Below are 21196 nucleotides of genomic sequence, written 5' to 3' on the forward strand. Positions count from 1 at the left end.
TTCCACTGTTAGAAAGAGAGAAACTGAAAGCACTTTGACAGAAACGCACTTTGGGATGTTTTGAGTTTCAGGTGATCCAGAGTGTGTTAATACAAATAGATCAGTAGATAAATGAGGGGAAAACAGCTGCATGTAGAATTGAATAAAACTGAAGTTCAGCTATTAAAGAAGTCGAAACCAGTTGATGTCATTTCAGGAGAAAAATGTTTACGTCTCACATTCTGCCATTTTGTCCCAAGAAGTGTGGAAGCTGTGAGCTGAAGATGGAAGTGACAGCCAGCTAACGAGACTCACAAACACCACATTTCCAAAACTGAACAAATAATCAAACAGAACTTTATACTGACAGTTTATTTACAATATTTACAAATTACACCGCTATTGCAGGCTCCGATGTCCCGTAAACATTGAGGGTTTTTTCTGTGTAAAACCTTCACTGAGTGCAGTGTGAGGGTTTTTTGTTCACATCCCTCCACATTAAATTTGTGTTGTAGCTGAAATGTAATTACACAGACGCTGGGCCTGTAGAGCCATGTGGAGTTTGCAGTCATACAAAATTATAATTCCACAAAACTTTACTGTTATTAATGACCTGATAAATAGAGGATATTACACGGTGGCACGAAGATCTGAAATTTATCTTCGAGTGGTGAATGTACATATCACGAGTGAGCGAAGTGAGCGTGTAATGTTCTTTATATTATATGGACACATCCACAAAAAAATACACAAGTTAATCAAAAGGGTTTTAATTTTGAACCGGTTCGCCATTTTGACAACGCGCGTCTAATCAGCGGGGAAACGCTGGGAGTGACGTCATCGGGGTGAAATATCGGGAAATATGACGCAGACACGAGTGTTTTACTGGGAAATCCACCGCTCGTGTTTTTCATCCGAGCTCCATCCGGGACATGGAGAACCAAAACCGAGACGTAAATCTCTATCTGTCACTCGTGAGGAAATCAGTGAGTTGTTTTGATAAATTTGGGGACTTTTTGTTTGTGAACGTGTCGATATAATAAAAAGAAAATCACACGTTGGCTTGAAGATCTGAAGTTTATCTTCTCGTGTTGAAAAATATTTGACTTGTTCACTTCGCTCCCTCGTGATCTATACATTCACCGCTCGAAGATAAACTTCATGTCTGTGTGCCACCGTGTAATATCCTCTGTATGTGTCCCTCAGCTCCAGGATGGGTTTCATATGAAAAATACGAGTGGCGTGTTTCCCAGTAAAACACTCGTGTCTGTCTAATAAAAGGTTTTATTCAGGTGGTGAAAACAGCCTTTCACAGAGCGCTTATTAGAAGCACTATTCTTATTTATTTTTAAAACGTCACAAGGTCGATCGAAAAAAAGTTTGTTTCCGGTCGCCCGTCCAACCCTGAACGTTTCTGAAGTGTTGGAAAAATACAAGCGGTCTTTTTTTTTTAATTAAAGTATCACACATTTCAAATGATGGAAACCGTTTACCGCTGCTCAGAAACAATCGCGGCTACGGGCGCAGCCATATTTGATGTACCACGTGACGACGGCGATAACACGCGGGGATTCAACGTGATTCTCGCAGGAAACCAATTGGCGACAAAATGGTGACAAACGTAACGCAAACACATGCGATATTTAACGTTCACTTCACATGCATGAAAACCAGTCACAGCCAATATAAAACTATCCCACACTCATCCCTCCACACACAATCCCAGTCAGAATCACACATCAGCATTCGTGTCCGCCTGCAATTATAGCGCCACTGAAAAAGGTGCTCAGGTCAGTGCAGACATCCCACTTGAAGATCTGCTGGAAAGGTTTGAGCATTGATTCAGTAAAACTGTCGTGCAAGTGGCGGTAGACGGATGCCATCGCTGGAAGAGTGTGTTTATTCTAAAAACAATAAGCAGGTATACAATTCCAAAACATTGGGAAGAATCAAAATCGGAAGAAGAGCAAAGGTCATGTGATCTACAGACAGGCGAGTCGAGGCCGAGACAAAAACCGGAGTAATAACACAAAGAACGGCTCGAGAAGGTCAGACATGATTGCACTGAGCGGTGACGTCACAAAGTCTGTTTGTGTTCAGCCTGTAATTGGTCCTTGAGTCACGCGCTGCTCATTGAGAGTGCGACTGCACGTGGGCGCCAGTGATAGTTCGTGGCTGGGGGCGGATGTGACAAAAACGTTATTTTAATGAATATTAAAATGAATCTCTTCCATGTCATTTTAAAACGAGACCCGAAACTGACATTAAAATGTACAATCAGTTAACAGCCAGTGGCGCTTTACTCGCGCATGCTTAATGGGGCTTTTCCACTACCAACGCGGCTGAGTCGAGCTGAGCGGGGCTGTTGGCGTTGTATTTCGACTACAACCGCGCTGAACTGTGCTGGCTGGAAGTGGGTGGACACATTGGGTGGAGTTAGCGAAAGTGGGTGGACGTCACATGATGTCGTTAGGCGGCACAAACAGTGACATCAGTGAGCTTTTAAGCGGTAGTCTCACGACCTGGATAGTAAATAATAAACATGGAGGACATGGAGTCGTTAGTGTTGCTGGTCTTGGTGCTGTGGCTTGTTGTCACCGACAACGCCAACAGATACTGGCAAGAAAGTATAGATGAGGCGAGGCGCATAAGGCTTCAGAAAGAGAGGGAACTTTCAATTCCTTCTCAGTGAAGACGACGAGGACACAGACGATACGGACGACACAGACGATGGAACAGTTTCTGATGTCTGTGTCTCCACAATGGACCACTGGCTGGCCTTTCCTCGCTTGGGTTGGTCTTCCATCTTCTAGTTTTCTTGCTGATCTTCTTTGTTGTCTTCTAATTCTTCTTCTTCCTGGTTTACCGTGTTTACAGATGGTGGTTATTTAAAGATCCCAGCGTGCTCGCGGGGCGTGTGTGGGCATGTGAGGACACTCCTCCTCACCAATCAGTGCACAGGGGAGTGTCTCCTCACGCCCCTAGCCCCACTGTGCTCGGTTGGGCTCACTTCAGCCTCGCTCCAAAACCGTGCGAGTTTTGGGTGCTGAGTAAGGCTGAAGTGAGCTGAGTCGTGCTGCTCTGAGGTAGTCGAAACGCGAGCCGTGTTGGGCTGAAGTGAGCTGAAAAAGGGTAGTGGAAAAGGCCCATAAGTTACAACAACAACTTTACGACAGCCCCCAATCTGTCAGCTCCAATCTGTCTTACGGCAGCTACTGTTATCAGCACATCTTCATGCTCATGCATTCATTGTGGAACTGATAAAGCAGAACATTATGAAGTGTTGATGTTGCGTTTGTGGGATTAAACATTGGGCGGTGGTGGATGAACAAAGAAGAAAAACACCTCAAAAAGTATTGTTTTTATTTTCATGAAATCCTGCAATCATGCATATAATTATAATAAATTTCCATCATAACTCAGTTTGATATTTAGTCACCAAATTGTTTGTACGTACCAATTTAATACGGTTCTGAAAGAAAAGGAACAAAATCTGACCATCGTACCCTGAATTTTTTGAGGCTGTGACAGAAAACCATTCCATTATCCATCCATCCATTATCCATAACCGCTTATCCTGTACAGGGTCGCGGGCGGGCTGGAGCCTATCCCAGCTGACTACGGGCGAGACGCGGGGTTCACCCTGGACAAGTCGCCAGGTCATCACAGGGCGACACACAGAGAGACACACAACCATTCACACTCACATTCACACCTACGCTCAATTTAGAGTCACCAGTTAACCTAACCTGCATGTCTTTGGACTGTGGGGGAAACCGGAGCACCCGGAGGAAACCCACGCGGACACTGGGAGAACATGCAAACTCCACACAGAAAGGCCCCGTCAGCCACTGGACTCGAACCCACAACCTTCTTGCTGTGAGGTGACAGCGCTCACCACTACACCACCGTGCCGCCCCTGTGACAGAAAGCACAATTTATTATTTTTTTATTTTTTGCTTGGTCTAATGTAAATTTATTCCGCGCTAATTATTCTGTTGTTGTAATGTCCTGACAGCTTTTATAAATTGTAACTTTTTTGTTGTCGACCTTCTCACAGCTTTTATTCTTTTTCATGCTGTCGCTCTTTGGTGTGTTTATTTGTCTCTGAAACAAAAAGCTCTGTCTCAAACTGCAGTGTCCTTTTCTGGGAGAGGTCTTTACCCCCCACACACAGGGAAAGTCAGACAGGGAGACACAACACACAGAGTGTAAGGGGAAGAACATGTCCAGTCTGTACATCACTGGCACCAGGAACAAATAAGGAGCACCTGGCAACACACACACACTGTTATCCAACGAGCTCATCATGAGTCGCTCCATAAAACCCCTTCAGCACGGGGCTGGTGATCATTTCAGTAGCTCACTAATTAGAGAACAAATCCAATGTCCGAGCTGTTCAGATAAATATGACTCTGCCTCTAACTCTGCCTGCTTCATCTCAACCTGACTTTGATCATTTGGGTGAGTTTATTATGTTTTATTTTATTTCCTTCAGTATCAGTTGTGATAGAATTGGAGGGAGCGGCTTTAAAGCTCTGGCCTCAGCGCTCAACTCAGAAACCTCCAATCTGAGAGAACTGCATCTGACTGTGAGGACACTGGATCTGTCTGGGAATAAACTAGAAGACTCAGGAGTGAAGCGTCTCTGCGCTGGACTGGAGAATCCTCACTGTAAAGTGGAGAGCCTGGTGTAAGATCATCTCTTTGTGTACATTATTGATTTTCAGTTGAATTTGACTGTAACAGTCCAACATGCAGAACAAATATATTCCTCATTAAACTCCTCACTTCTGCATTAAAGCACTAATTAAACACACTGAGAATTTGATACGTGGGGATAAAAATACAGTTAAAGCAGGGTTTTCATTAGTATGGAAAACAGATGAAATGTTGCCCTGGTGGGAGGACCGGGGGGGCGGAGCCCAGAGCCAAAAACGAATTTTGCAATTTCTAACAGCCAGTCGTTAGCTCTCCATGGTCCATCTGAAATAGAAATTCAAGTCATTCCTGGGTCTCATGGCGATTACAGTTCGTATGCCACAAAACCCAATCAAGATTTGGGAAATCAGAGCAACACCAACGCTTGCAGAATAAAGAAATCGAATGTATAACGACAAACATGCAAAATAGCAATAACTCTTTTAAAATGCAAACTGGGCAGGGTTCTCCACTTTTCAAAAATATAAGGAGGAGGCGGGGCCCCAGTGGGGGGCCAGGGGGACAAAATCCCCCTGAAGCTGATGGACTTTGGGCTTTTTTGACAGTGAAACTGGCCAATAAATGGATAGGAAATGCTAAATCATTGTTAAAATCATTTTACAGAAAATTAACGCATTCTTACTGTACATATCTTTATTGTCAATGTGAGACTCATCTGACGTTTCAGTTGAGACTGATGCGCCTGTTGCGCATCCCTGAATTAATTGTATTTTTTCTGTGTGAGAAAAATAAATGAACTTCCATGCATAAACAAAATACCCAATTACAATAAATGCATATATTTTTTACAATACACATAATTAATGTTAATTGGGTGAAAGCACTCCAATCCATGCACCAGCTGGTGCGCGTGCCCGAGACTGGCACTACAAAGCCACCCGGCCTCCGTAGTTCGGGTCCTTTGACCCAGGAGCCCAGAAGTCCTGCAGTAAACAAACACTGAAGCAGCGGGAAAATGCAGCTCTCGCCTACACGATCACAGATACGCAAAATAAAAGACCTGAACTTAACGCGTGTGTGTGTGCGCTGTTATATGATTACTGTAACGGTGTAGGGTCAGAAAAGACTATAGATAAGCGTACCTGTTTGACAATAATGCTACAAACACCTGCTGAGTTATTTAGCTGCTGGCTCGTTATTTTGGCCACTTCAGGTCGCCCCGTATGCATTCGCTTAATGGTCTTCTGTGTGTTAAATAGTTTCAAATTTATAATGAAGCGAATACTTTATGATTTATTTGGTGAATACTAATGAAGTCACGGGTTTTTTTTTTTTGGGGGGGGGGGGTTGGCCAAGGGAAGGGTGGCGGGCCACTTTAAAAGCGCCCGTGGAGAACACTGCTGGGCATTTTCCGTGAGACTTACCATTTTTTTCTGCGAAGCCGAAATTAAACAGCGTTCGCTTTCATTTTTTCGCGGTCGCCATCATGCTATACCATACAGCAGTGGTCACCAACCTTTTTATGCCCGAGATCCCTAACCTCTGCCTAGATGGCAAGCAAGATCTACCCCTTGAAGCGTTGACAGAAAAAGAAATCCAGACTAGACTGTTTCAAGTTGAGGCTTTTTATTTAGCCTAATTTTAACTGAATAAGATTTAAGACCCTGGTCCAACTTTTTAATGTCTTGTGAGAGCTGACTAAATGACTTAATTTCAGTACAACATACAATGGAAATTAACTATACACAAAAAATATATAGGCCTATATCTGTAGTGAGCAGAATGAATGAACCACCAATGACTCGGATTGTTATTAATATCAACTAATAATATTGTGATGAGAAAGCTGAACTGTTAACATCAGTTGCACTGTCTTGTTTGTATTGTAACACTAAATTAATTAATTTCACAGCAACATAAAATGGAAATTGTCAACTGAAATTACAACACAACAGTGATGATATATCACAAATTGTAACTTAAGTGACAAAATGACAATTTCAATTCAACATGAACTGATTTTCTTTAACCATACATGCACAATAAAGACAAATATGAACTTGCAGTGATGCTACTACCAATGACTGCTGTCATGCTACAGAGGTTACAGTTCATCACGCTGCTCAAGTCAATGTGATGGCTGTGACTGAACACGGTCAGTGAGTGCCTTATAGTTCGGTTCATATCACGTATCGTATTACGGCAGGAACAAGCAGCAGTATCATCCATGACCTTACGCTTAAAGCTCGGCAAAGGAAAAACTTGACAGCAAGCTAATTAGCATGTTAGCGGCTACAGTCGGTACTCGGCATGTTAAAAGTGGGTCAATGTTGTAACGACATAACGCTACTGTACAAGCAATGCTTATTTAACGGTAACAAACTTAAGCCCTAGATGTTGAAATTCCTCTCTTATTCGTTCGTTAATTTATCACACAGTCTTACCTCAGTCAACTTCTTCCCTCCTTCTGTGAAAATTCAACGTCTCAGATGCGGACACAAGTAGGCAGGGGATGCATTTGATTAAGTCTCCTGATTGGTTGGTGATAGATTGGTGGGCGGGGGATGCATTTGATTAAGTCTCCTGATTGGTTGGTGATAGATTGGTGGGCGGGGGATGTGTTTGATTAAGTCTCCTGATTGGCTGGTGATAGATTGGTGTCATTATAGTGGGTCGGAGCGGTTCATGCCAGGCTCGAGTCCGCGGAAACACTTCAAGAGCTACAGTAACACTGACAGCCAGGTTCTATCCTCACGGTTTTATAGGCAATATCATGCTTCCTTTTGTAAAGGGGCGGCAGAAATTAAACGGGGGCGGGAATCACAGAAAGGGGGGCGGCCCTCACCTCTAAAACCCCTCATGGAGAACCCTTAACTGTATTGCGAGGCTATCACCATGGTGACGATGCTCCGAGACATGAGACGTAAGCAGCAGGAGTTAAAAAAAAAGAACCCTGCGACAGAGGGGGAAAGCTGTAGTGGGCCTATCGGAAGACATGTAATATGAACGCCAATCAGATATACTGCAGTGTATTTCTGTATAATCTTCCAATTTCTTTCCTCATCCCCCAAGATCGACTGGGAAAGCCTCCGAGATCGACCAGTCGATCGCGATCGATGGGTTGGTGACCTCTGCCATACAGGATAGGGTCGCCATCTTACCATGTGGGAACCATGTGATATACTATAATTTAATACGCGCGAAATGATTGGACGATATAAGAAGATTAGCCAATCGGTTCCCACCTTTTATCTAGTCACATGTACACAGCCTCAGCAACCAAACGGCGCACAAGTAACAGCGTTCCTTATCAAGTAAGTCCAACGAGAAAGCTCGAACAATTACGGGAAAATTGCATTTGGCCGAAAAACAGCCGATTCAGACGTCATTACAAGCGATGATTTCGATCGGCAATCGGTTACTAATGAAAACCCTGTTAAACACAGATGAGTCAGGTTTCTTTTTTCTCTTTTCCTTAAACCAGTAAAACCTTTACACCTCTTGTAGACTCGATGTCAAGTATAATCAAAAATAGCTTTAATAACTGGTCAGAGTTAATAATATCTTGTGATTGGACAAGAGAAGGGAGACAGTCCATCATCAGACACATCATCTTTAAAGTCAGTATTAAATCTGTTGATGAAGTGTGTGTCATTGTGTCTCTGCAGGTTGAAGCAGTGTGGTGTCTCAGATGAAGGCTGTGCTGCTCTGAGTTCAGCTCTGAGATCAAACCACTCACACCTGAGACACCTGAATCTGTCCGATAATAATCTGGGAGACTCAGGAGTGAAGCGTCTCTGTGCTGGACTGGAGAATCCTCACTGTAAACTGGAGATACTGTGGTAAGATCATCTCTCTGAGAGTCACATGACCTGCTCCTCAGTAAGACCCATTCTCTAATAGTGAGACTGAAGCAGAGGTTTTAGCTTCATCATCAGTGTCCTGAGGAGGGAGATTGTTTCTGTTCACTGCACACTGATGATTTGTCACAGAGTCTTTGGGTCAGATGGACGTATGTGAGAAGCTGCAGCACAAAACGGGACTTGATCCGACTGCGATGTGTCTGAACTCACTGTGAAATTTACTACAACACTGTAACGAATCCCACAAACTGCACCTGAGACTCAAACTAACTGCCCTCTGTGTGAGCAGCAGTGACATGGTGGAAATGATCTCGGGAATATAAAATTTGAAAACTAAAATGAGACGTTAATGCCAAAGAATTGAAGGAAAAAATAGGCTTTTAAATAAAAAAAAAAATTAAATGGAGCCGACCATAGTAACCGTCTTTCTGCTGATTTTTGAATAATTCAAATAATCTAATACAGTAATAAATATAGCCACTAGCAGATATAAATTATTACTAATTTCATGGGAAGTGAAAAAGCTCAGCACATCTGGCTCTCTGTCTTCATGTCCCTCTGATGTACATTTTCTATTTACTGTAAATTTGACTCCCTAAATCTGTCGAACCTGATGAACCCGAGATGTAAATATTTTACACTCAGTTTTATAATTCAGGAATGTTTTAATTGGTAATAAATGATCAGTCAGTAATGTGGTTTAGAAAAGACACGAATGTTTATTCTCCTCAGAATGAACGCTTTAAGTTTGACATTAGCCGATCTTTGTTTGAATCCATGATGGTGCTTGTTTTTCACCGTGATTCAGACTTTTAGTTCCTTGATTCGACAATAATATAAATCTATAGTGTTTTATAAATGCACGCTGTAGACGCCGGAGAAACGAGTTTATTGCCCCTGTGTAGTGCACTATAAGTCTAGTAGAGACCCATCTGAGATTCAGTCTCTCTCTCTCTCTCTCTCTCTCTCTCTCTCGGATTAAAGTTCATGGTCACTCTGCTGTTCTCTGTTCAGCTTCAGCTGCTGATGGTTTAATATCCCACACAACAGATGAGAGAAATAAATATAACACTCAGTATTATCATTATTAATGACACTGTTAATTAGAATCAAAGTCCGAGTCCTTCCCGTGTCAGGACCTGGTCTTCCCAGGCAGTCTCCCGTCCCAGTACTAACCACGTCCTTAAGGTGCATTGGGCGGCGCCGATCTCCGCTTCTATAGCCCTCGGCCTCTCGCCTATACAGTTAGGGTTACAGTGGGGGGCGGGTCCTCTGGTACCCGCGAGAGTTTAACTCCCCACTCGTCAGTGGCGGAGCCAGACAGTTTTTCTCGGGGTGGCCAGACTGAGATCATTGTTCACACAGGGGTGGCACATAAACTGATCTCTTGTTGTTGTTGTTTTTCTGTGTGGCAAGTTGCTGTAGGTCTCGTGGTGTTTCTTGGTCACTCCCTCATTAATCTGGGCAGGCAGTGACTGCCATGTAGAATTACATCATGAAGACCTGCATAATAAGATTTTAAATGTATTACTAAGCTGATTATGGGTGGCATGGTGGTGTAGTGGTTAGCGCTGTTGCTTCACAGCAAGAAGGTCCGGGTTCAAGCCCCGGGGCCGGCGAGGGCCTTTCTGTGTGGAGTTTGCATGTTCTCCCCGTGTCCGCGTGGGTTTCCTCCGGGTGCTCCGGTTTCCCCCACAGTCCAAAGACATGCAGGTTAGGTTAACTGGTGACTCTAAATTGAGCGTAGGTGTGAATGTGAGTGTGAATGGTTGTCTGTGTCTATGTGTCAGCCCTGTGATGACCTGGCGACTTGTCCAGGGTGTACCCCGCCTTTCGCCCGTAGTCAGCTGGGATAGGATCCAGCTTGCCTGCGACCCTGTAGAACAGGATAAAGCGGCTACAGATAATGAGATGAGACTAAGCTGATTAAAAAAAAAACCTTAAACAGTTGTGAAAATTGTGCCTTTTTAATTGATGAAGCTCACACAATTAAAAAATGTACTGATATATAATAAATAAGAGAAGGTACTTATAGATATATAACAGAAGGCACTTCTGCAAAAGTTTAATTCTTGTGTTGCTGTGATTCGAAGCAAACTGATTTACAAATGATATTTACAAATCGCAGTATTGCAGAACACACTCCTGTCAATCAAACTTGTATTCTTGTGCTGCTGAAGCCAAACTGAGTTTTACAGAAGACACTCGTGTCAAACAAACTGACAAAAGTCGTATCCTCCGGTTCATGTGACTTAAAGCAAACCTATTTACAAATTCCTCCATGTCCGGGGACTCGGCTCGTTCGGACTCCGCACTCACAGCACCCAGGTTGCTCAGTCTTTCATCATCCATAGTTGATCTTCAGTCAGTTTTAATCAGCTTCAGCACTGAAAAGCTCCTTTCACAGGCAGCTGCACTCACAGGGATGGTGACTGCCATTTTACACAATCTAAAGACCTCATGAAACACCTCATGCTGGGGCTCAATGAATTTGGTCAGTTCAACTATTCTAGATGGTTTTTCTTGGCCTGCGTGGCTTTTCCTCTCCAGGATTCTTTTTAGCTGATGTAACTCGTGTCTCATGTCTTCAATATTGCTTCCATAGATGGATGCAAAGGGTAGCAGAGCTGCTTCATCACAAAATGTAGCGTTTATGGGATTCGGCGCCGGAACGCCCCTCATCACTTGACAGTTGGGTTGAGAAAACAGTGTGTTGATCTCACTGAGCATATGGTCAAGGACTGGGTAAAATAACCCTGTGCGAAAACCGTCCTTTTGCTCAGGACGCCCACCTAGCTGACTCATGACCGCATGTCCATCAAGCCTTTTGCCCAGTATTTTCTCTCTTTTGGGTGCAGGATCAGTCTTGATGTTGCCCTGTTCAGCTGTATGGAGAACTTCTTTCCACAGCTCTTCAAAGTATGTTTCAGCCCTGCAGTCTTGAAGAGTCTGTACAAGAGCTTGAACTAAATCAACAGCTAAACCTAAATCCAGATTAGGAGACTGCAAGGCATCCGAGAGGCATCTTGCCTCCCCAAAAAGCCCAGTCATTACAACTAGAAGCCCCACAAACTGGAGGTCCATTTGGCCAAGCAGGCCTCTTGCATCAACTGACCCATCACCATTCTTTTCTTCCACGGTTTCTTCTAAAACGCTGATAATTGCAGGCAGTCTATCAAGAACTGTTTGACAAGACTTATGTTGACAGGCCCACCGTGTGCCACTTAACTTTTGTAGCTCCCTTGGCGCCCCATTGTACATTTCTTTCCGTGTATTGAGCCATTTGGTGTGAACATAGGACCCAGATGTGAATGTGTCCAGTCTTTGCACAATAGAAGAGAAGCACTCTCCTTCTGGGATAGCTTTAACCGTGTCCACAAGAACTAGATTAAGGCAGTGGGCATTACAATGTACATAAAAGACCTGCTTTGCCACTTCCTTTACACGAGCCTGAACTCCAGAGTTCTTGCCGCTCGTGACGGATGCTCCATCGTAAGCTTGTCCGATCAAATTGTCCCTATATTCCAGCCCCTATTTTTCAAGGGTGTGTGTTATTTTGTTCGCCAACCCTGAAGCATTAAGATGCTCTGCAGCTTCAAAGTGCAAAAAGCTCTCTTTTACAGCTCCCCTGTAGTAATACCTAAGAAGAAGAAGAGAAATTTGTTCTCTCTTTTTTACATCTTTGGTTTCATCTGCCATCAGAGCAGACTTGACTTTCCTTGACCTCACTGATGATGGTGGAGCGCACCATTTCTGCAAATGTGTCCTACATTTCATTTTGGATTTGGTGGCTTGTATATTGAGCATGAACAGCTTTCAGTTTCTTTTTCACAGCTGTGTTGTGGTTACTAAGAACCTCTAATATAGTGAGGAAGTTTCCCTTGTTGCCTGAATCCACTGTCTCTCTCTGTGACCCCTTTGTGCTGTTTGGTGTTGCAGTTAACAGTAAAACTTCAGCTACACTTTTAATAGAATCACAGTTTTCCTGTATCTGTTGTGTTTGCTCTTGTGACAGTTTAGTCATCAAATATGTCTTGTTTTGTGTGTGGGCCTCCATCTCAAGATTTTTCCAGGCTAGCATAACATTTGTGTGCGCTTCATACTTGGCATGGGACGCAAAGCCTCCATCTTTGAACGTTGCCTATTTCCAGTTTTTATCGCCCCTATCAGAAGTGAAAACTGATTCGGTGTTTGGAAGGCCAAAGTGCCTGCAGGCATCACAATAAACACAATCCTGGCACTGAGAATATTCAATTCATGTGTGATGGGAATACCACGAGGCCTGAAAGTGCATATCCTGGACCAATTTAGTGTGTTTTTTTTCATGAAAGTATGTCCCTTTACACACTCATCCAGAAGGGTAATGTTGCACAAGGCCATCTGTCTACAGCAGAAAAAAATAAAATAACAAAACGCATCTGGAAAAATCCCAAGGGAGTCTGGAGCCAGATTCGTGACGTCACGTGCGGATCCGCCAGCAGGCTGAGAGAGCTCGCATGGGTTCAGTGCACAGTCTGTGTAGACCAAGTTTAAGCTTGCGATTTTGCACTGAAATATGGAATTGTCGCCGGAGCTTCTAAACCCATGGATTCATGCATCAATGCTCATCTATCTATTGTTACATAAATCATATTTTTTCTAATTACTATTATGTATTTATACATTTCTTCATTTAGAAGAGTACTGGCTACTGTAGGAGAAAGATTTCATAAGCTCAGGGTCTCCGCAGATCCTTAAAAAGTATTCAAAAGTCTTAAATAAAATATACAGTTTTTAAGGTTTTAAAACGTATTAAATTTCGGTAATTTTCGAAGAGTGGCATTAAATTTCATCTGGGTGGAATGAAAGAAAGTTATCGATGTCCGGAGAGACTATTTTTCATGCTATTTCACCAGCGCACGTCCCTGTCTAACCAGACAGTTAAAGAAGCGTGTGCCTATAGGACAGGCATCACACACTATTTAGGTGGCAGTGTTTCCCTGTAGGCCTGTATGCACGCCGTAGAAATAGACATACATGTCAACCCCTCACGGCTCTCACCTGTACTCCCTGGTAAAGAAATCCATAATTTCCATCCCAAATCCATAGTAATATTTCATGCATAATAAAAATGTATCAGATCTTGCCTAATATATGCACTGGTTTATTTCTGTACATCCATATGTACTGTTAACACTCAATTAAACAACAGTCAGTGTTTTCTTAACCCTATATCAGTTCAACAAAATTTACTGTCTCTTCTCACATCATCCAATAATTTGGGGTTCACTTGGCACATTGTTGTATTCTTCCCTACCAATTACCTACTAAATTATTTATGCCTTGTGATCTGACACAGAACACTTTTTTGTTTTGGCCTTAACATAAATATGATGAATTATCATGTGTAACTAAAATCACCTGTGTTCAAAGTGGAAATAAATGTCAATGAGGAGTTCATCCACAGGAATCGACAACTCTTACTCCAGCAGCAACACAAAGATTTGCTAAGTGGCAAATACATCCGATGTTGAAGATGTTGGGCCGTTTCTCTCGGATTCTTGTCAGCACAGAGTTCTTTCTCCCAATCATGACGCTGCAATCGTCACTGGCAAAGCCAACACAATTTGTCCAAGGAATGTCCTGCTTCCTGAAAAAATATCAAAATTTTCAATTTATATCAAACTTTTAAAAAAATATTTCAGACATCATCAATACGAAAGGAAATATTAATTCCACATAATTACAAATGTTTTAAAACAAATTACATGCAACTTATATTAAAAGGAATATTTCAGACATAATTAACACAAAAGAGATATTTATTTCTCATAAATAACATACTTAAATGATATGCAACTTTTTAACATGTATACTTCAGACATTAATCATACAAAGGAGATAATTGTGCATAACAGAGTTAAAGAATTTATTTTTATTCATATATTAAAGCCTATTTACAAATACATAATCACATCAGGCATTTAATTTTTTTCTCATCTCTTGATTTTAAATGATCATCTCATTTATTAGTACTACGATCATCATGCATCTTTAAAACAAAGTTATATTTCAGAAATTATTCATACAAATAGAAATGTATTTATTCTATATTCATTAAAATGGACATAACATACTTACTGTAATACTTCATCCAAAGTTTTGAAAACTGACTCCGCTGTACCAATGTTACACACTGGCATGTCCAAAATTCTGGATCGAATTCGGGAAGAAAGCGACCTCCAGTTTTAGATGTTTTGAGTTTTTTCTTCGGTGGTGCCGACATCGTGACCTCTTGACCTGTCTATTGTTACGCTACATGTGCTGTTATTTCCCGCTCGGTGTGCAGGAAAATCACAATTGCGCATGTTCAGACATTCGGAATGGCTTGTTGGTACTAGCGGAAGTACCGGTTGAGTAATTCTAAATGTAGAAAATGGCGGCTCCCATGCATTTTCGTATTTCATGACAATTTTTTTGATGGTAATAAATCAAAATTTTAAGGTGAAAATGTAGAAAAATCCGTAGTTGAATACCACTACGCCCGTACCATTTTTAAAATGCCAAAATCCGTAGGGAATACGGGAAATCCGTAGGGGTTGACATGCATAATTTTATAGACGAAGAAGTGTTTGAGTGGCTATTTCAGACACGAGCCGCGGCAAGATGGGCAAATGCAGGCTTAACGATAACTGGCTCGAGGATGAAAAGTATAAGAGATGCACACATGCAAACTCCTCACCTTTCGGCGAAATTCGCCGTTTTGGTCCCAAAATAGGTCACTTGTGTGAATCGTGTAGATCCGAAGAGTTTTTTTTTTGGGGGGGGGTAGGCAGGCTACAACGTTACTGTTGCCAAACATTTCACTTACAAGGTTACAGCCAATCGAGATAAACAGTAACGCGCGTCGTTTCCATTGGAGTTCTGATCAAGCTGGTGCGCAACCCACTGCTGGTTGCCAGTCCTCGCTTACGAATATTCCACAGATTCAGACCGCAAAGTCACCTTTTTATAGAGAGAGCTGGCAACCTCATCTCGCGACTGGATCTGAACATACCAGTGGAACAGTTTCCAGCGCGCTCGGGGGTGAATAACTGGAAAAGTCGTTGGATTTTGTTGCTGTTACGTGTTGAGTTAAGTCTTTTACAGTGCCAGAAATGTGTACATAAATGTAACTATGTCTAATATGTTTTAACATGCGTGCTGAAATCAAGTTTAAGACATAACGTTAGCTAGCTCCATAAGACGGCTACAGATGTAAATACCAGCTGCTATAGCTTACTGTCGCCAGATATGAGGGAGATGAAAACGAACACATGATCAGCTCAGTGGCGTGGTATAGAGAAATTCCCTCTTCACAATGGATGGTTTTCAAATAGTTTTTTTTTTTCGAGAGCTAGAAAGCCGACAGGGTGTTTTTCTCCTAAAAATAAGCACCAAGCGTCTTTTCAAATCCCCATGACAACCGCTTGTTCTAGCTTGCTCTGGCTGTAGAGCGCAAGCAATGCAGGGTTTCCCATACACAGACCAGTGTGTTGCGCAGCGCCACACAATCAGACTCGCGATTTAAAAAAAAAAAAAAAATTCCCAATCAAAGCATTAATCTCTGCCTCGCGCACATGACGGAGCGCGCGAGAGAGCGCATATGACGGAGCGCGCGAGAGAGCGCATATGACGGAGCGCGCGAGAGAGCGCATATGACGGAGCGCGCGAGAGAGCGCATATGACGGAGTGCGCGAGACAAAGAGCATCCTGATTGGGTTACTCAGCAAAATAAGCCAATCAGCCTTCAGTGTGGGCGGGCTTCTCTTTTCTCGAGGACCGAAGTTTTCAGTTGAGTCAGTGCGGCCTACAGGATCGGCATGGCAGAGAGAGCGCGCGCCCCAAAAAACCAAAATACAAAACCCACTTCAGCTCAGATTACACAAAAGAGTCTCCCTGCCTGATAGTCTCCCTGCCTGATAGTCTCCCTGCCTGATAGTCTCCCTGCCTGATAGTCTCCGTCTAATAATCTCCCTAGCTGATAATCTCCCTGTCTGATAATCTCCCTGTCTGATAATCTCCCTGTCTGATAATCTCCCTGCCTGATAGTCTCCCTGCCTGATAGTCTCCCTGCCTGATAGTCTCCCTGCCTGATAGTCTCCCTGCCTGATAGTCTCCCTGCCTGATAATATCCCTAGTTGATAGTCTCCCTGCCTGATAGTCTCCCTGCCTGATAATATCCCTAGTTGATAGTCTCCCTGCCTGATAAGGGTCAACAATAATGACAGTTTCGCACGATGTACTGTTTGCAGCAGTGGTTTCAGCATTGCCCATGGTGGCTTAAATGATTGTAAAGGACATGTTGAGGTGAGGAGTGTCATTTCATGTGCATTATATTTAGGTCTACAACAGGCTTTCATGAAAAGACCAAACTTACTGAAGATTTCCATAAAGTAACAATGTATGAATATACATCATATATATCACATATGTCATATACAAGTGTGTATCTTTTATAAATGAGGTTAGCTTATCTAATGTAGTATGTTGGGGAGAATCATAGTATCGTATCTATATTTCTGATAAAATTTTAGGTATGATACCGTGTATAATTCTCCTACTTGTTGCTCATTTCATAGGGGGACGGGGGGAATTGCTGGCATGTGCCGCGCGGGAGTGTCTGCCCAAATTTTTTAGGCCGAGATGAACTTGTAGTTTTTTATTTTAAAAAAAATCCAATATGTAATGCCCATTGTACATGCCTGTTCTTTAATTCAAAATCACCATCTCGATCTTCAAATTGACCGTATGGTATATGTGGTATGGTATATTACACAACATCCTGTCCAGATAAAACCTAGTTAGTACACACAACAGTTGAAAGGGAAATGATGAGTGATGTTGAATGTTGCCTGCTTAATACTGGTTGCAATTTTTTTTGTAACGTAGACTACGAAATGTACTTTTGCGCGCGTGCCGTGTGTCCGTGCGCCCTTCTCACCTTTTTCACCCCTGACCAGTTTGCATGCCTGGAGATGAGAGAAAGTCTTTATTGTCATCGTCACTTTTCCAAAGGTACAATGAAACTGAAGGTGCTGTTGACTCATAATGAGTTATAGAAAGAAAAAAGGGAGAACAAATAAAGTATAAAAATAAATAGTGAAGTATACAGAGTTGCACTGGTAAAAGGGTATAAACAGAATATAAACAGAAATCTATTGTATGGTTCTATATGGACACGGATTGCACTGAAAATAGTCTAAACAGAATTGTTTTGGTTCTGTATGTACACAGATTACACTGATAAGAAAATATATACACACACATGCATATATATTTTGCACAGATTGCACATTTGAGTTTAAAGCCATGATTGCTTTGGGATAAAAACTGTTTTTAGGCGGTTTGTCCTGCTTTTCATTGCTCTGTATCTCTTGCCTGATGGCAAAAGCTGGGAGAGACAATGACCGGGGTGTGAAGAGTCTTTTGAAATGTCCGTTGCTTTCCTGCGGCATCTGGAGGTGTAAATCTGTTCCAGGGTGGGGAGGGGCAGCCTATTGTTTTCTCTGCTGCCCTAACGACCCTGTGGAGCGCCGCCTTCTCTGAGGATGTGCAGCTGCCGTACCAAACACACGGTCCGTACGTGAGCACACTCTCTATGGAGCAGTGATAGAAGGCCCGGAGCAGATTTTGGGGGAGACAGTTGTTTCTGAGGATTCTCAGAAAGTACAGTCTCTGCTGCGCCTTCTTCAGCAGCTCCTTGGTGTTGGCACTCCAGGTTAGGTAGTTCTCCAGCTCAATGCCGAGAAACCTGAACACCAGGACCCTCTCCACACAGACCCCGTTGATGATGAGTGGCTGGATGTCAGCTTTGTTTTTTCCTAAAGTCAATAACCAGCTCCTTTGTTTTGGTGGTATTGAGGAGCAGATTGTGGACTTTGTAGCACTCTGACAGCCGCTCCACCTCGTCCCTGTATGCTAGCTCACCCTCCTCGCCCGAGATGAGTCCGACCACGGTCGTGTCATCTGTGAACTTTACAATCTTGTTGCTGAGGTGGGTGGAGACACAGTCACACGTGTAGAGGGTGTAAAGGAGTGGGCTTAAGTACACAACCCTGTGGCGAGCCGGTGTTCAGGCTGAGAGCAGTGGAGGTGTGGGAACCCAGCCTGACCCTCTGGGAGGGTTACAATAGCGGCTGGTTACAAAAAACGACGGAGTACGAAGCGCGGTGCAGACTGTTAAAAAAAAAAATTAAAGCATTAAATTGGGGACAATGGGCTGTAAAGCCCTTGGCGCACATATGAAAGGGGAGAAGCACAAGCGCTATACCGACAGTCAGACAACAACTGTCCCCATTCGGATGTTTGCGGCACCGGTATCTACTGCAAATGCAGACACTAACGTTACGCCCGCTTTGGTGTCTTCGGGACCCCGTACAAGTAATGCCTTCAGTACATTCTCCCCAACTCCTACAGTGTTTTCCCCAGAACAAATTACAGCCCTAAATTCTGGCCTGATAATACACAGACAATCGAGCGCCGATGGCACGAAGCGAAACTGGGGGGGGGGGCATCTTCCCCTCGAGGCATTTACTGAAAATCGATGCTCTCAGGTGCATTTTCAGCGTCTCTGAGAGGGTTTAGATCCATGATTATAGGACAGATTTTACCAGTGTTTCACTGATTTCTGACCTAAATAGTATTAATGTAAACACATTTGAAATTTCACCTTAAAGTTCAACATGCAGGTTAAACTGTTTTGTTATAGATTACTGAGGTCTATGATCGACTGAAAATCTACGGGGATTCCTTAATTACCTATGGTCAAGTAGCGCTGTAACAAAAATGTGCATGAAAATATGACCAGTGGTTTGCTCCATCTTATGCAACCCAATGAAGAGAATCGATCATCATGACCTCCTGTTGATCACAAAGGGATCTGAACCTCAGAACTGCCACCGTAAAATAAGTTGCTGTATTACTATAACTGTAATGATTTAGAATGTTTCTGATGCAATTACCGTAATATATGTATAACTAGGATACACTGGATAGAAAAGTAAGGCAAGTGCATATTATAAAGTTTACATTTTGGCACTTTATTAAATGGACTAGATTAAGATTAAAACATTTAAAGGAAAAGAAAACTTAATTCACACATTTAAGTTTGCAGAAAGGTTATGCACTTAAACACATTCATGAAGAGAATTTGTTAATAAGTGTCAAATGCAGCATAATTTCGAATAATAATGATAAGCGTATTTGGCAGTGTGAGGTCACTGTGAGCCTTTAACAAAAGAATAATCCGGAGCCTTCTTTTGTTAAATGGATCCCAGTAACATCACACTGCCAAAACTGCTTATGATTTATTATTTGAAATGATGCTGTATTTGACACATTTGGACAACTTCGCTTTGTGAGAGTGTTTATAAGTACATAATCTTTCTGCAAACCCAAACTAATGGATTAAGTTTTCTACTCCTTTTAAAGCAGATTAATTCTCCTTGGCTTTTGCTTGGCCCAATGTTGGGCAGCCCTCTCATAGTCCATCTCGCTGTCATCCATGCTGATGTGGATCAAATTGTCCAGCGAGTCTTCTCCTCACTTATTAAAATCAGTCGGCTTTGTCCGTCTGGTGGGGGACAACATCGGCAGCCAATGAGATCGCTTATAACGAATCGGAAAATTCCGGGATGTCTGACGTTTTCTTTCGATATTCTTATTGGACGGTTTGAACACGTGATCTTGACACAGCCGACAGATTACAGTTTGTTTACATCATACCACGCGGACATATTACTTTGACAGAATCAACACAAACATTGGAAAAAAGACAGCTTGTTGAACACAAATATCGATCGATATGTAAATGGATCTGTTATTTGCTCTCCTATGTATCGAGTTAATTGTGGGTAGGAAATTTAACGTATCGGTATAAATCTAAGCGTATCGGATTTTAACTAAAGTGACTAAGTGTATTGGCAGGCAGAGCAAGCGGATCGGGCCCGATACACTAAAACGCTTTGGGGAAAACCATGTACTACACTGAAGGCTGAAATGCTGTGGGTTTTGCGAACGGTTAGCCGACACACTCCTATACGTCTAACGAAGACGTGAGCACCGTCTTCAGGGCAATGTTCCCTGACTCAGAATGTGCAAATTACAGGTGATATAATATCTCAGCAGTGAGGTCGCTTTGTCCCCGTCTCTGGCGGTTTCTGTACACCTTTCACAAAATTCCACATCACAATGTAGCTTTGGCAGATGTGGATGTAAACAAAAACAAAACCACACGTGTTTAAATGGGTGATAATGTGGCCACATCTATTGAATTTGATAACGTGATGTGGCAGTGGGGGCGTGGCCAAGCGTCGGTCTGTGAATGGAGGGCGGAGTCAGGGAAGGTAAGTGGTGAGATCATTGCACCTGATGGGGATTAACCTGTTTGTGTGTCTTCCCCAGTGACCGCGCCCTTTAAAAGGAGAGGAGAGCAGAGAAAGGGAGCTCTCTCTCCCCAACCAGAACACGTGCGTGTGTGCGTGCGCGTGTGGCTGGGAAGTGATAAAAGGCTGAAAAGCTAGCAATAAATAGTTCATTGAGAACTCCGTTCTGGCCTGCCGTGCTTCTGTGCTCCACCCACCTGGTCCAATACTACACGTGATTACCGCGATATTCAGCGAGATGCGTTATATGCATGCGCAGTAGTGAAAAAACCGACAGCCTGACTCGTA

The 21196-nt window shown here is 42.8% G+C and overlaps 1 protein-coding gene across 3 annotated transcripts in view; it reads left to right on the forward strand.

Moving 5' to 3' along the window:
* The window catches only part of LOC132882261 (NACHT, LRR and PYD domains-containing protein 12-like), a 292932-nt gene that overhangs the window by 12423 nt on the left and 259313 nt on the right, over positions 1-21196 (forward strand). For all 3 annotated transcript variants that reach the window (XM_060915538.1, XM_060915539.1, XM_060915540.1), the window contains exons 7-8: positions 4478-4672; positions 8310-8483. In XM_060915538.1, coding sequence (XP_060771521.1) covers positions 4478-4672; positions 8310-8483 — 369 coding nt within the window. The remainder of the gene's footprint in view (positions 1-4477; positions 4673-8309; positions 8484-21196) is intronic.

This window comes from Neoarius graeffei, chromosome 2 (assembly GCF_027579695.1).
Source record: "Neoarius graeffei isolate fNeoGra1 chromosome 2, fNeoGra1.pri, whole genome shotgun sequence".
In the NCBI taxonomy this organism is placed as follows: Eukaryota; Metazoa; Chordata; class Actinopteri; order Siluriformes; family Ariidae; genus Neoarius; species Neoarius graeffei.